The following is a 17,489-nucleotide window of genomic DNA, read 5'->3' on the forward strand; positions in this document are numbered from 1 at the left end:
AGTTACCGAAAAATTTTTCGTTGTCCCAGCCAAGGACCACCTCTCATGCTTCAAGCAAAGTAAATGCGCCTCTTTAAATACGTTTATTAGAATAAATTTGGTAAAATTGATTAACATTGAGACATGCTAGATGATTGGCTCATTCCCAAACAAGAGGAGATATACCATTTGGTTTTGGGCGCAACTACACCAAATAAGTGCATGTGGTCTCCAGAAAAAAAGCACGGATGATGGGATAGAAATTAATTGCAAGGAGGGGGAGGATGAGCAGAAAAATTTGGAGTAATTCTAATAATCTCTATATTTATTTCTGGGGAGAGGGGGAGGGGGGTTATGACTTTGAGTTTCAACATCAAAACACTGGATAAATTCTGGATTCTATACAGTTTTATATATATATATATATATATATATATATATATATATATATATATATATATATATATATATATATATATATATATATATATATATATATATATATATATATATATATATATATATATATATATATATATATATATATATATATATATATATATATATATATATATATATATATATATATATATATATATATATATATATATATATATATATATATATATATATACATATATATATATATGAATAAACACCGCTTTCAATCAAAGCTTCTGGCCTTCCATGAACTTACAAAAAAAAAAATATCATAAGGGTATACCGGGAAATAAAATTTCCTCGACATGTTGAAACATTTATCCCTTAATGCCATTAACCTTTTACAATTAGACCATTAACGCTTGTTATTTCTACCGTCAAGGTGTTAAAGTAAAATAAAAAGCTTGCAGATTGAGTATAAACCTTAAACAATAAATTTTGAATCCGAACCATAAACATAAACCATAAATCATCTCAGAAGAAGTAAAATACCTTATAATAATAAACGGCGAAAAAAAAAATATCTGCTTAAAACCAAAATTAGCAACCGCATCCAATTGTCTTGCCATATATTTATTAAGAGGGATTAATTACACCGACTTCCAATAATTCCGCAGTAACTTATATCAAATTCGTTCAGTAGAATTTCGCAATTAAGCCGTCAAGAAAAACAAAGCATTCCCGCATAAATTTTAATTTTCGCCTAAAAACTGACATTAAAATTATCTTTGGAAGCTATGGAAATCAAGCCAAAGGCTATCGAAATAATACTAAGAGATTATGTACGTGGAAATCTTAACAGCTTTCATGCTATATTATCCTGCTATCCAGGAAAGGACTTCATCATTTCAAACGGACATGAGTACTAAATTTTATCCAAAACAGAATGCTGCACATAAAGGCGTATCCAGAGGGGATTTCTGTTCAGAGGGGAGGGGAGAGTTTCGTTCGGCGGGGGGGGGGGGGGGGGGGAACACGAAAAAAATATAAAAAGCAAAAGAAAATTAGTTTATATGCATTTTGCTACTTTTCTTCGGGTCGAAGAAAATTTCGGAGGGGGGTTCGAACCCAATTACCCTGTCCCTGGATACAGCCTTGACTACACTTATCCATCATCATCTCAAAAAGCAAATGGTATTGGTATTGCTATAGCATGCAAATAATTATATTTATATAATAATGTGTGTATGATTCCAAGCAGAAATGTCCTACCGAGCCAAATGAAGCTTAAACAAAAAGTAGTGATACAAACTTTCTAAGATTATTGGTTTTAATTTTGTATTTGAAAATTCAATCAAAATTTTTCATGAGTTGCCTAATAATTTAAAGCTATCATAAAGTATTTACTAATTTGTAACTAAGTATTAAATTAATTTAAATAATTTAATTTTTTCATTTTATTTTTTTTTTTTTTTTTTAATTTCATTAACTTATTTACTTGAATTTACAAACTTAATTTTCATTTTTTTTAAATCATTTCATTTTATTCATTTTTCATTGCTTTAATTTAGCTTTATTAGCTACATTTAAGCAGTGTGTTATCCAATAATAGCTGTTTGACAATTTAGTTTTTTTTACATAAAAATCATCGGCCAGGATCCACTGAAACGTCTGAATCTTTAGATAAATCAAAGTAACAAGTTTGTTTCTTCTTTTTCTTCCTTTTTGTGCATATGCAATATGTCAGAGACACACTGTGCAAAATGATGTTAGAGGTACGCCTAACGATTTAACGAAATTTCATAAATCTTAGAGAAAGATTCCTAATATTGGTTTCTTTTAATAAAGATTTTTTTTAATATTCCTTTCCTAGATATACAAGGGGGGAGGGGGGGGGAATTGTCACAGTTGCAGTTTTAGTGAAAAGTCTGAAACTTCAGACAAAGCTTAGTAACTAAGATTCTTAATCGATCATTCTCGAAAAAAAAGAAAACAGTTCAAGAGCACTTATCAGTTAGGGGAGAAAACGCTTAAATGGATCAGTCCTGTATCTATAAAAAAAGGGACAAGAAGATCCAAGAAGATTTAACTGCTAGGGAACCAAATGTTGCCAGGCAGAAGAATAGGACAAGCAGGATTATATATCGTCCAATTGCACCAACTATTACTAAATGAATGTTTCTTTTTTGGGTTATGAGGAAGAAGAGGAAATATGAGTGTTGATAAAGGCACGTTCAATTAATAGAAAATATACAGCACAAGTTCTTGACACCCAAGAAATTAATCATACTATTAGAAAAAAAAATCGAAATGACACCTTGTACGAGTCAATTTCGACAAAATTAACGTCAATTTGAGGTACAGTCTTCATGGCATTCGGTTTTATGATAAAATAGTTTAAAAGCGAAGTGCTAAGAATAAAACAAAGCAGTTAGGCCGTGTGTCTACTTCTGAAGGCCCTACAGTTCCGATGACCAAACAGCATCTACAATTACTATTATTAACAACAACTCACTGCAGCACCAAGCTGCATGAGGACGCACACTCCTCCTACACCCCAATCTATTCAAAGTCTTTTCCCTTTTCTCAAATCTCCCATCATCCCTAAAACCATTCCCCTTAAATCTTTTCTTACACCATCCTCCCAGCCCATTCAAAGATGACTTACTTTTTGTTTGACCCTAAACGGTTGCCCGACAATGACGATCTTGGGCAATCTGTCATCCTTCATCCGCAGCACGTATCCTAACCATCTCAACCTTTCTCTCACGATAGCCCAAGAAAGCAGGATTGACACACATTTCTCGTATAGCTTACTGTTTGAGATACGGTCAGTCAGTCAGGTACCCAAAACAATTCGTTGGCGATTTCTCTGGAAAACATTTACCAAATCCTCCTCCCTTTTTTGGAGCACCCACGCTTTAGAACCAAAGTTTCAATAGCTGAGGAGCATCACAAGAACTTAATTCGGTCCCCAGCTTACAGCCCTACAGGTTTAATAACCAAAAAATGTCACAACGCCCTAACCCAAGCTACCCTCTCATTTTGAAATTCAAAGCTGCGATGTTGAAAAACTGCCACAAAAAGGCCAAAGTGTTCAGAGTGAACAACTGAACGCCAAGGCGAATCCAAAGCACCTAGGCTGGAACAGTATGAAGGATGCTTTTGCTTATATGCCACAGAAGATCTTGAGGATAAATTTAACTTAACACAATAAGCTTATGTCATAGACGTTAGTCAATAAAACTTTCGCCATAGGTAAACTGTGAAATCAGTATGGATTCAAAAGTGTGATTCAAGATTGTAGATTCAAAACTGTGAAATCAGTAGATTCAAAAGAAGAAATCACTAAAATATATTTTACCATTCTTTAGTGAGACCAACTAGGAAAATTCTTCTTTTTTAGCTAACCATAAAATACACATTTATGGGTGAGACTTATGGGGTGGGGAGCTGATACCCTAAGTAATTCTCTAGCCCACTCGTTTTGGTAAAGCATTATTACATTGTTTATGTTCTTATTTCTTCAAACCTTACTTGGGATTTTTGTCAATATACACCTTCAAATTCATTTTCTTCATCCAGTTTGAATTACCAAAATCAAAATCAGTTTTTTTTTTTTTTTTTTTTTTTTTTTTTTTTTTTTTTTTTTTTTTTTTTTTTTTTTTTTTGGTAACACACTGGACTAGAATATTGCTTACAGGGTTTCGCTTTGCGTGGAAAAATACATTAGAAGGAAAGAAAATACCGCATAATCTATGATGATACTAATACCTTTAAGGATAGATGGCGTTATCTTCCTAAAGGAAATGAGAGCTTAATTTCGTTTATCAGGAGCTCTTACAAACCTAAGGGCTAAAATTAATAATGGAGGAAAGCATGGAGAAGGAGAACTAAGAAAACATATGTTCAACAACTTGTACAACATATTGAAACACATAAATTTATAAAACTAAAAATACGGAACAACTCACAATTCGGTAACTTGCAAAATCTTGGAAGTAGACATAAGAATTCATATCAATTTTAAACAAGGCACTTGAATCTAATTCTTCCGTTTCTATTTGGAAATATATATTAGCTTTGCTAGGTATAGTCAAGTTTGTCAGGCAAGGGCGAGGGGGACACTAACCTATGTTTTCAGCCAGCCGTTAAAAAAATTGAGTCAATTAAATAGTGGCGCAAAGCACCACTATTTTACTGACTTTTTTCGGGGGGGGGGGGGGGTAAATAAGCTGACGGAAAGATTACAAGAGAAAGAACAAGAGACATACAAAAAATTAAAACAGAGGCTCGTGCCTCTCCCAAGAGTTTCTCGTGTTATCAAAATAAATGTCTGAATATCAAAGAAAAACTGTGTTTTCCGAATTTTAACAATCCATTTAATTTTTGACAAAATAGTTGCTATATAATTTCCAATCTGCAACTTTAAAACACTACTACTACTACTACTAATGACTCACTGCAGCACCAAGCCGCATGAGGCCAACACAGCTACGCACGCTCCTCCTCCAACCTAATCTATTTAAAGCCTCCCTCTTTACACCCTCCCAGGAAGTTCCAATTTCCTTTAAGTCTTTATTTATGACATCCTCCCAACCCATACAAGGACGACCTGCTTTCCGTGTAGCCCCAGACGATTGGCCAAAAAGGACAATCTTCGGTAATCTGCCATCCTTCATCCGTAGACGTGGCCTAGCCATCTCAACCTTTCTTTCATTATAGCCCCAGAAAGCGGGATTGAACCACACTTTTCGTACAACCTACTGTTTGAAATACGGTCAGTCAGCCGGGTACCCAGAACAATCCGTAGGCAATTTCTCTGGAAAACATCTAGTAAATTTTCATCTGCTTTTCGGAGTGCCCATGCTTCGGAGCCATATTTGACCAATGTCATCACTGTAGCTTCCAATATTCTAATCTTGGTTTGTAGACTTATCTTTCTATTCTTCCAAACTTTTTTAACAGTGAAAAAACACCCTGGGCCTTAGCTATTCTACTTTTAACATCTTCACTGCTCCCACCATCTTTACTAATAATACTACCAAGGTAACTGAAGCTCCCAGCCTGATCTATCTTTTCGTTACCTAATGTCACCTGTTCATCTTCACTTATTCCTAGCCTTAGTGACTTAGTCTTCTTAACATTAATTTTCAAGCCTATTTTAGCACACTGAACTCGTAAAACCTCTAAAAATTCATTCATTTTGCTCACACTTTCATCTAATATGCTTAAATCATCAGCATAATCTAAGTCCAGGAGCGTTCTTCCTCCCCACTTGATTCCATGGTCTCCAATTCCCTTTCCTGTGCTCCTTAAGACGAAGTCCATCAAAATGATCCATATAAAGGGGGATAGAACACAACTCTGCTTAATTCCTGATTTTAATACAAAACCAGTTGCTAACCTCATTTCCTACCTTAACGGCAGCAGTATTATTCTCGTACATAGCGCAAATCACTTTAATGTATTTTTCAGGTATACCATATAACGACAAGACCTTTGTTAACGCTGTTCTATCAACAGAATCGAAAGCTTGGTCATAGTCGATAAAACTGAGGACCAAAGGTGTTTGACAACGAAGGGACTTCTCAATTATTAGCCTAAGAGTGAAAACATGGTCGACACATCCTCTACCTTTTCTAAAACCGCATTGTTCTTCCCTTAAAACTTTGTCTACAGCATGTCTGAGTCTAAAAAGTATCATATTACTCAGTAATTTGCTACCTACAGAGACCAGACTAATGCCTCGATAATTACGACACTCACTCTTGTCACCCTTCTTATACAGTGGTTTAATTAAGGTTTTCCTAAAATCATTGGGTACTTCCCCTTTTTCAAAAATCATGTTCATAATCTTCAGTAGCTTATTCCTAACCTCAGAGCCACCATATTTAAGAAACTCATTAATCATACTATCAGCACCTGGGGCCTTATTATTTTTTAATCCTTTTAGTACTGTCGCTAATTCTTCCTCACTAAACAAATCTTCCTTCACATCCAAGGTATGTTTTCTTAAAATGTTCATATTTTTGTGAGAGAAAGCACACGAAAGTGAGTAAAACTCCCATACCCCCTAACAATTCCTAGTTATAAGCCTAAATTTCGCTCCCAATATCATTCAAACCTATGATTACATTCTACACTTATGATTTTCCATGACACCATGGAAATTTTTTTTGAATAGCAATGCAACCCGTTTAAGGCGTGCATGCCAATTAAGGATAATAAACCTGGGTGTTCATCTCTAGTGAATGTCCCCATATATGTGGTTATTTTGTTCTTTTTGATTATTTTTTTCTTTTTTCTTTGGTATCTACATATTTGTTTAGCTCCATTTATGGCTGTCTAGTTTAGAAATTTTTTCTGACTACCTGCACTTTTAGGTTCAATAGAAGTTTTTTTTTTTTTTTTTTTTTTGACTTTAAAATTAATTTAAAAGGGAAAACCATGTGACTATACAGCTTCTGAAATGAACCTTTTCACATCTCTACATTTCCTATCAAAACGTAGATTCCGTGAATTTTCCTGTGAATGGGAGTCACAGGATTTTCCGAACGTGATTTTATGTCCAGGCTCCTTAGGTTTGAAGGGGTACTTTAGACTGAAGTTTAAGGACCAACCTTGGACTTCTAATTTTCAATATTAATTTTCAGTACTTTGAATATATATCTGGTTGTATTTCAGCAGTCTGAACGGAATTCCGCAAGTCGAGGTTAGGATGTGTTTATTTCCATCGAATCCTAAACCCTCAGCACCCCATTTAACCTTTGGCTTAGTTTCTAACATCCTTAAAGCCTTTCCTAGCAGACTAACAAACCCTTCGGCACCACAGCCCTTATCCACAGAAGGATCTCCTTTCATGGGTCTAGTATATACCTAAACGTTTTACAGAGAAAGGTGTGGCGGAATGAACCTAACACAATTTTGCACCATCCCTAGCATGTTGTGTCTTTTTAATCATTGTTATTAATAAGACAACTTTAAAAAAATAATAAAAATACTAATTCGGCATTCCTGAGGGCGTTCTCTTCCTCAGCTTCAATTTTCAAGCGGAGTAGAGAAACACAACACACCATCTGCAGAATCCATCTGCGCCAATAATAATTTGCACGTCTACAACTTCAAAATAGTCATGTAAGGAAGGAAAGAGTATATTTGGTTCAAAACAAGTGACTTCTAAACGCCTCGAGAACCAAATAAAATCCAAGAAATCTAAGTAAGGGGTGGGCTGTGAACCTTCAGTTAAACAAACCGAAAATAATGACTTATTGGATTAGCGAAGCCAAACAAATTCTAGAATGCATAATCAAGTTGGTTAGACCTTAATTATAAAATAATTCTAAACAAAATCAAGTTCTTGAAACCCATATTTAAGGCTTAAAAGAGCACAATATCCCAAATTTAGTCTTGCTGGACCGGAGATAGAAAGAAGCTTCTTACCATACAGGCAGTGCTCCAAATATCAGCAGGAGTTCCATATCCAGCACCCAGAAGAACTTCCAATGATCTGTACTGTCGAGTTTGAATATCTTCCGTAAAATGATGGTCCTTTAAAAAAAAAATGAAGAATTGAAGGAATAGATTAGTAGAAGATATACTAGTTCATTTTGAAAACATAGAACAAATAAAAACTAACAAATAAAATTCAGTGAAAGAATAAATCCCTAAGCCCCCTTCAACTCGTGGTGCTTCCCATTTACAACATTAGCACCATCTAGTAAGAGTACATTTAAAACGAGGATTCTTCTGGGGTGACGTGGGAAAGCTCCGCTGTTTTTACATTATGATCTAGTTCATAGTAATTGAAGGCCTTTATAACCTCTTCTAGCCTTTTTCTGCCTTTTAATTTATTTATAGCTAAACATGTTTTTTTCTTAAAATATGAGTGACTTCTCTTTGAAACAAGTTGAGACTGCCTTAATAGGGTAAAAGCCAACACTTTGTGACATTTTACACGTGCATATTTTCTGCTTCCCGGAAAATGTGTATAAAAAGCCTACTCTTTTTTCTTATTATCTTATAACTCGCATAACTGGTGTTCATGTAGTACACAGGACTCTAGAATGAAATTTAATTTCCCCACAACGGAGACTTGATCTTCGTCAAATTTATACAACTTAGATTTCCCTTAAAACCTGACATCAATTTGGGAAGAAAGGATGGAAGAAAAGCACCAAACCTAGTATCCCCCTCACTTAACAAAACAGCAACGCATCATTTTTTTTGGTTTACATTCCATTACCATAGTATTCTAGGCTCAGTCTGGGTGACTTTGAACCGTTGAAAATCAAAAATTAAATCCAGAACTGATGTTTTAAAGCATTATAGCGAAGACTGTAATGCAATTGAGTTAACTGTGGTAACCAGATGACCTATCGGTCGGTTCGTCAGGAAATTTATAATACCTGAACCGTAGAGCATCTTTAACCTTAAAGTCACAGACATAAGGCCAGAATGGAAAGAGGTGAGAGAGAGAGAGAGAGAGAGAGAGAGAGAGAGAGAGAGAGAGAGAGAGAGAGAGAGAGAGAGAGAGAGAGAGAGAGAGAGAGAGAGAGAGAGAGAGAGAGAGAGAGAGAGAGAGAGAGAGCTCTTACCACCCAGCAAGCATTACCAAGGTCTGCAATTTTAACTGACAATTCGCAGACTTCAGATACTGGGTCTGGTCGCCTTTCCATTGCTTTCTGATTAGGACAAGATGCCACTCTTCGAAGAGTACCACCTAGAATTCATAGAAAAACGGCGTAACGTTGAAGTTGCATGATATAAATAAAATTAGATCAATTATGTCCCTCTCCTCTACCCGCCAAAAACCGAATAAAAACAACACAAGAAAATGAGCACCATTTTTGTTTCTTTTGATCTTTATTCTTCTGGCACAAAACCTAAATCAATGAATAACCCAGAAAATCGAACTTTCTAATTATTATTTGAGAACGGTTGTGAAAGATTATTGATTATTGAAACCTTCAATGTAGCACTGAAAATTTCAATTCGGAGTCCAGTAACTTGGCGTTGCTCAAGAATATCCAATGAAAACAACAGAGAAAATACTATGATTTACCACGTTTTAGACGTTCTGAAAGAAATTTTAAGGATCATTCATCCGTTTCTCCAATGGAAGGCAATGGACTATTGAGGCTTGAGTCCTGATCCACTTTTATGGGTGCGTCCTAATCTTGAATGAAAAAATTTAAATTTCATTCCTCATATATTTGCATTAAAAACCCCAATTGCGCCTGGAAACAAGAAGGGTGTGGATGGCGGGTAGCCCATCCCTCCAAGCAGTATTGCACAAGAAACCCTTTTAATGCAAACGTTTTGAGAGCACTCGATATAAAAACAAGAATCCACACAAACTTAGAAAAACTAGGCCCCCACCTTAGAATTAATCCACCTTGAATCAGAGATATTAAATTACAAGCGACAAAACATAGTTTTATACCAGCCATAGACAATTACTTCAATGTAGCCAAAGCAAAGGCAGAAGACACAGCAACAAAAACAAATGAAACGCAATAAATAGACCCTGATCCTTTCTGTGTTCTATTTCATATTAAGAAATAATAATTTAGCCGAGTATAGTTTGGTGTCTCGTGTTAATGTCCGTTCATTTCCGGCGCAATTGACTTAAGATACTGAAGTATGCTGCAAAATCATTGACGATTCAGTCTGACCCCAAGGTAGGGTGTACAGTTTTAAAAAAATAACTACATACATATTTCTAATATCAGAAATATTAGGTTGACTTTTGAGGTAGTGACGACAACCTTCTTGGAGTGCCCCTGAGAGGGCAAAAATATTGATCTATTACTGCTAATTTCACTCAGTGTCCAGTCGCTGGTCGTCCACCCCAGTGCCTGATCCGCAATGGTAAGTCAGTAATGACTGTCAAAATCATATGCGTGGAGCTCAATTCCCCTGAAAATGAGAAGCACCAAATATATTGCGAGAAAATTTCCCCTGAGGAATAATCCGAGTTGGAGGAAGAAGTTCTTTTGCTAGTCCTGGTTCTGAGGATCAAACTTCACTTGTGGCTAGTGGCTGGCGAGTGGTGAATGATTCTTCCCTCTCAATCGAGGAATGAATGTTGCCTGTCAAAGCCGGTCGTAATCTGAGGGATGGGCTTCTCGGGATGAGGGAAAACAATTGTGAGCACCTTGATACTTCCAAGGACGGCAATCCTAAAAGGGATGGGAAGCCCTATCTCAAAATACCATACCCAAGGGGCACCAACATATTTTCTTTTATTTTCTCTTCTATTTTTTTATCAATAGCATCATACTAGGAATACTGAGAAACTAGTAAACACAGAGAAGTACAGTAGGTCAGCCCATGTATTATATCACTTATACATACCCCTCTGGAACAGCCTCTTGGACAGTATTAGGGGCTCTGGATCACTTTTGTCATTTAAATACCAGGTCAAAGGGTTTCTCCTCAGTCATGAATAATGGTGTGGTGAATGATTCTTCCCTCTCAATCGAGGAATGAATTTTTCCTGTCAAAGCTGGTCGTAAGCTGAGGGACAGGGTTCTCGGGATGGGGGAAAACAATTGTGGGCACCTTGATACTACCAAGGACGGCAATCCTAAAAAGGATGGGGAAGCTCTATCTCAAAATACTATACCCAAGGGGCACAAACATATTTTGTGGATGTTTTTTCTTCTAATTCTTTTTATCAATCGCACCATACTAGGAATGCTGACAAGCTAGTAAACACAGAGAAATACAGTAGGTCAGCCCATGTATTACGTCACATAGGTATACCCCTCTGTAATAGCCTCTTGGACAGCATTAGGTGCTCTGAGACAGTTTTGTCATTTAAATACCAGGTCAAATGGTTTCTCCTCAGTCGTAATACAGGATGAGAGCAGGTACCTTATATGTATTATGATGTGATTTATTCTCCTTTTTTCCTACCTTTTCCTGTCTATGTTTGTTTCATTATATTTGAAGAGTTACAGTTGTAAGTTACTTTATCAGTTGGTTGTACATATTGATTTGATATATTTCCATTGTTGATGGCCTGTTTTACAATTGCTTGTTGTGTGTGTCTCAATTATATGATTTAATTATTTATATGACCCTCTATGCACAGGTCATTTGGCCATCTAGTAGTGGCTATGTTTATTTCATTGTTGTTTTAATTTTTGTGAATTGTTGAAAATGAAGGTATCAATCAATTAATAACAATAACAAGAGTAATAATAATAATCATGCTGACTATATACACTTTGTTGCACAGACTTAAACCAAGACAGAATTTAATTTAGATGCCAAACTGTTGGCAAGGGACAATTCCATATATCTAAAATTACACTGTCTGTATGCATAGCCAGCTATTTACATATTTACTAGCAAATGCATCTTATGTATTCAAAATTATTAAATCCAGGAACTAATCTGATAATTAAATCAAGTGCTAATTCAAAATTAGTACAATAAAGAACTCTATTTCTCTCTTCCCAATTTAAAATCGAATTATTCTATTAAGTGATCCATGCTAGATTTTCCTTTCAATGCGCTTGTCTAACCTGGTCTAACCTAAACCATATTATTTTGGATAATTCAACTACATAGTAATTTCGGGTGCGTTCCAGAAGGAACAATTGTCGTTAAAAATAATTAACTCTTTTTATTATTAGCACTCTAGAATACATCAATATATAACAAAAAGTAAATGCGTGTAGAAAAAAAAACTAAAAAGGTTAGCCATTTTTTTATTACGAATGTAAAAGGGGTTGAACTTGCGGCTATGACTTCTCCTTTTTTTAAGATGAATTTAACAACAAATAGATAATTGTACTTAATGATAATGGGTTTCTAAACCACAACCTTGGCTATCAATGTCTTGCACCATCATACAAGACTTGAAGGCTTTCCGAATATGTTGTAAAGACCTAGAGTTTTTTTGTTTGTTTTTTTATATTATCCCAAAAGAACCTATAGACTATCGAGTATGCAAGTCAAGCTCTTAACTACCAATGAATCCATTAGATATATTAGAACTTGACTATCAAGACCTGATTGACGAAAAACAAACAAAATGGCATAAACTGACATTAACCATTGCATTTCTTGCGGATACCCTTTGAGACGTAAGGGCTTGATGACGTGTTTTATTATGTGATTGGAGAAATGGTTAAAAGGTTATTTTCAGGGATTACAAAAAGTATCGCCTTCTCTTTTGAGAAAACCGAAATACGACTCATTTATTTTTAAACCACCTGAATCTCTCTTCAAAGCTAGACTCACATGTTAGTATTTACAAATTTCAGCAGCTTCTCTGTAGTGCTGGACAATACCTTTGTCATGCGAAATTAGGATAGCTTGGTTAAATAAAAGCGGATTATTAAATATGTGTTCCGAGAGGGCAGAGTAAAAAATTTTCTGTTTTTTTCTGCTTTTTCAGGGTGTTACTAATTGAGGTAGAGTGCTGAGTTAATTTATCCGTAAGTGGTTGATCAGTTATTCCGATGTACCAAAGGCCACAAGAGCAAAGTATTCTGTAGAAACCAGAGTTTTCACCTATCGGAATAGGGTTTTTACCTTGGTAGATTTGAGAACTGAGTTTATGGGTCTATAGTAAGTGTAAATATTTTTTTTTTACTAAGATCTTTGGAGATGTAGTCTGAAACCCCTTTAACATACGGGAGAAAAAGATAAACTAAATTTTCCCTTTGATTTGCGGTCTCAAAGGGTCTCAAAGGGTATCTACAAGAAACGCAATGGTTAAAATCAGAAATCAGCTGACCTAGTTCACCAATTTATTTAACTGCTGGTTTGTTTGTTCGAGTGAAATGATTTTTTTTTTTCTCTCTCAGTTGTTCGTTAATGTCCGCCGATGGCAGTTTATATTTGTTTGGAATTATTACAAACCGCGGAAACTAGCGAATAACTCACTTTATCTTTGTTAGGTATTTGATTTTAATTCTTATAATTTTTGGTCTTTTATTGTATTTTATTTATCTTTAATTTTCTGGCGGTTTTCAACTGGTTTTGTTGTAACTTCCGCGGCTGTTTTTGGTTTTTTCTTCGGCATTTTCCTTGTTTATATTATTTTGTTCGCGCTGAAGGAGAGGGAAGGTTGTTCTCTCGAAATATTCGCTCTCTGTGTTTTCTTCAGTATTTTCATTTGGTTTTTAAAAATCCCATTTTTGACCGTTTTCTTTCTTTATGTTATGGTAGGCCAATCTGGTTTAAGAAATTATCTTAAACGAAATAGAGAACAAAAATGTCAATGAGCACAAAAGGAATAGGACAGTTTTAAATATAGAAGCAGCAGAAAAAATGGAATTTTGATACAAAAAGCAACATTAAAAAATCGCATTTTAATGCTGATTTTAAATATATAAGTTTCATCAAGTTTAGTCCTACCTATCAAAAGTTACGAGCCTGAGAAAATTTGAGCTATTTTAGAAAATAGAGGGAAATACCCCCCTAACATTCATAGAATCTTCACGAAAATCACACCATCAGATTCAGCGCATCAGAGAACCCTACTGTAGAAGTTTCAAGCGCCTATCTACAAAAATGTGGAATTTCGTATTTTTTGCCAGAAGGCAGATCACGGATGCGTGTTTATTTTTTTTTTTCCAGGGGTAATCGTATTGACCCAGTTGTCCTAGAATGTTGCGAGAGGGCTCATTCTAACGGAAATGAAAAGTTCTAGTGCCCTTTTTAAGTGACCAAAAAAATTGGGGGGCACCTAGTCCCCCTCCCACGCTGATTATTTTCCCAATGTCAACGGATCAAAATTCTGAGATAGCCATTTTATTCAACGTAGTCGAACAACCTTATAACTATGTCTTTGGGGACGACGTACTCCCCCACAGTCCCCGTGGGAGGGGCTACAAGTTACAAACTTTGACCAGGGCTTACATATAGTAATGGTTATTGGAAAGTGTACAGCCGTTTTCAGGTTGGGGGAGGGGTTGAGAAGAGGGGGATATGCTGGGGGAACTTTCCATCGAGGAATTTGTCATGGGGGAAGAAAACTTCCATGAAGGAAACGCAGGATTTACTAGCATTATTTTAAAAAAAAAAACAATGAAAAAATAAATATGGAAGTTTTTTTTCAGCTGGAAGTAAGGAGCAGCATTAAAACTTAGAACGAACAGAAATTATTACCCATATGAGGGGCTCACCTCCTCCTAATACCTCGCTCTTTACGCTAAAGTATTTTTTGTAATTTCAACTATTTATTATACGGCTTTTGTGATTCAGGGGTCATTCTTAATAAATTGGGACAAAATTTAAGCTTTAGTGTAAAGAGCGAGGTACTGACGAGGGGGCGAACCCCCTCATATATGTAATGAAAACATGAGAATACTAAAGTTCTTTACGTAAGCTAATTTATAATTTACGTATATCTTTTACTAATAAAAAGATTCGTAAAAAATGTAAAAGTTCTAGTTGCCTTTTTAATTAACCAAAAAATCGGAGGGCAACTAGGCTTCCTCCCTCGTTCTTTGCTTTCTCAAAATCATTCGATCAAAATTATGAAAAAGCCATTTAGCCAAAAAAAAAAAATCCAAATTTCGTTCTAATTTTTCCTCTGCGGAGAGCTAAAATCAAAATATACATTGATTCAAAAACGTTCAGAAATTAAATGAAAAAAACAAGCTTTTTAACTGAAAGTAAGGAGCGACATTAAAACTTAAATCGAACAGAAATGACTTCGTATATGAAAGGGGCCTCTTCCTCACCAACGCCCCGCTCTTTACGCTAAAGTTTCTTACTGTTTTAAAAAGAAGAGTTGAGAGAAAGTGTCAAACTTTAGCGTAAAGAGCGGGGCGTTGATGAGGAAGCAGCCCCTTTCATATACGAAGTAATTTCTGTTCGTTTTAAGTTTTAATATCGCTCCTTACTTTCAGTTAAAAAAACTTATTTTTTTTATTTAATTACATACAGAGGTGAGATGGCTATCAAAGGGGAATTGTCTTAAGCGTTTCATTGCACTTTGGGATTCTATTGTTTCCTTGTTTGCTGACACACGACTTGGAGCAAAACTGCTTTCAAATAAATGTGATGTGTTTTACTTATCAGATATATGTGAAAAATTTAATTCACTTAATAAACAGCTCCAAGAAAACAATTCTGATCTGGTATCTAGTAAAAGTTCTATTGCTGCTTTTCTAAGGAAACCACAGCTGAATAAGAATAATATCAGGCGTCGTGCATTTAAACAGTTTCTTTGTTTGGTCTGTATTAACAGTGATTTGCAAGATGAAGATCTTGCGTTATATGGTGAATATTTGGAAAATATACATGAAGATATGCAAACTCGGGTTGGCGACCTACTCGGAATGGATATACCGATTTGAGTTTCAATTCCTTTCGAAGTTAATGTTGCCGAAATAGACATATCTTTGCAAGAGCCCCTCAACGAAATCCAAAGTGATGAAATAATGCATGCAAAATTCAAAGATCACCAAGTACAATATATGGAAAACAAATGATGTTGCTACGATGTACCCTTTGCTCTGGCATAAACTACCTTATTGCTTTTCCTATATCTTATCTTGTTGAAGCGGGATTTAATCGTCTTTCTTAAATATTATCAAAAGATCGCAATAGACTTGACATTATGAAAAGGGGTGATCTTCGACTATCACTAACATCAATAGAACCAAATATAAATAAACTGGCCGAGAAGAATCAACCACAGGGATCTCATTGAATAAACATGCCCTTTCCTTTTTTTTTAATCACACACTTAATTTCCACTCCTTTTTTATCCAGTTTACATAATGCTGGAGTGAATTAAACTGCCTGAGGAGCTCTACTCTCCGTGAGCTTGTGTTGCTTGCCCATGGAAGAAACATTGTAATATTGTAGTTATTGTCACAATAATAGTAATGATAATAATAATATTAATAATAATAATTACTATTATTATTATAGTAGAATATTTTATTTGTATTAAATTAGTTTTCATTTAAAAATAAAGCTTAATCGTATAATATTTCTTTGATAATTAAAACCTTAAAATTTATATTAGTGAAGAATAGAAATTTTTTCTTATGTCCAATAGCTATGAAGGGGTCCACCAAGATAAAAAGAAAGGAAAAGGGGTACATGGGTAAAAAAAAGTTTGAGAACCACTGCTCTAGATTAAGAGAGACTTGGGGGATAAACTCGCTCCTCCCAAACCCTTAGTATTTTTTTACACTATAGTGCCCAAAAATTGCTGGAAATTTATTTTTACCTCTAATGAGCACTATCTTGATATTCTACGACCACTTCTGGAGAAGAGAAGAAGAAGAATAAGTCTTAAGTGTTATTATATTTATTTTTCGGCCCACTACCTATAAATATTATTTCCTTTTATGAAGACACGAAAAATTAACTAAAAAGTAGTGCTTCCTATCTCCAAATTTATAGAATTTCTCCATAAAAAGAGCTTTTGCAAACTCTCCCCGAAAATTAACGCTAGAAAAAAAAAATGTGTTCACTTGATATCCATTCAGGGATAGTGGAAGCATGGCCTCCCAAAATTGAGTCCAACTCACACCAAAGCAACAAAAATAAATGTAAACAAATTTTTTAACATATAAACATCGATATTTAAGTTTTTTTTTGTTTTATTTTTTACAATCCCCGAACAAAAATCCCGATGTACTTAGTCAATATTGAAATAGAGTTGCTGTTTTCTTTTCGGCTTTGCACTTTGTTATGATGTGCTGAGATGTATTTGTCATAGCTTCGACATATTAACGACAATTCAAAATAGATGGGAATAGTCCCACCTGATATTTTTCTGAACATACACGTTCTGGGTGTTTTTCTTCCATTCTGCTCTATCACATTTTACTCAGTAAAAAGATACAAGTTTTTCAAATTCCTAAATGTTGAAGTCAAATGACAAATACAAGAACATTAAATGCTTGAAACTTATAAAGGAAAATTCCCTAAAAGGAAAACTTTCAGAGAAAAATTACTTAAGTCAAATCAGACAAACACACTGACTTCATAGATATATTTCTGTAAAAAAAAAAGGTGGGTATGTTACGCCTTGATGAAATCACTATTAAGAAATTTCTTTTGGTATGAATGGAAGAACGAAAGTGGGGCTCATAGGCCTATGCCTTCCAAGCCTTGGGTTGAATTGATTTTATACTCTA

General features: G+C 35.0%; 1 protein-coding gene across 1 annotated transcript in view; it reads right to left on the reverse strand.

The window, feature by feature from the left end:
• The window catches only part of LOC136026684 (uncharacterized), a 136,592-nt gene that overhangs the window by 31,822 nt on the left and 87,281 nt on the right, over window positions 1-17,489 (reverse strand). Inside the window, exons 10-11 of the mRNA XM_065703428.1 lie at window positions 8,958-9,082; window positions 7,804-7,911 (exon numbers count right to left, since the gene is read on the reverse strand). Of these exons, the coding sequence (XP_065559500.1) occupies window positions 7,804-7,911; window positions 8,958-9,082 (233 nt within the window). The remainder of the gene's footprint in view (window positions 1-7,803; window positions 7,912-8,957; window positions 9,083-17,489) is intronic.

This window comes from Artemia franciscana, chromosome 4 (genome assembly GCF_032884065.1).
Source record: "Artemia franciscana chromosome 4, ASM3288406v1, whole genome shotgun sequence".
Taxonomy (NCBI): domain Eukaryota; kingdom Metazoa; phylum Arthropoda; class Branchiopoda; order Anostraca; family Artemiidae; genus Artemia; species Artemia franciscana.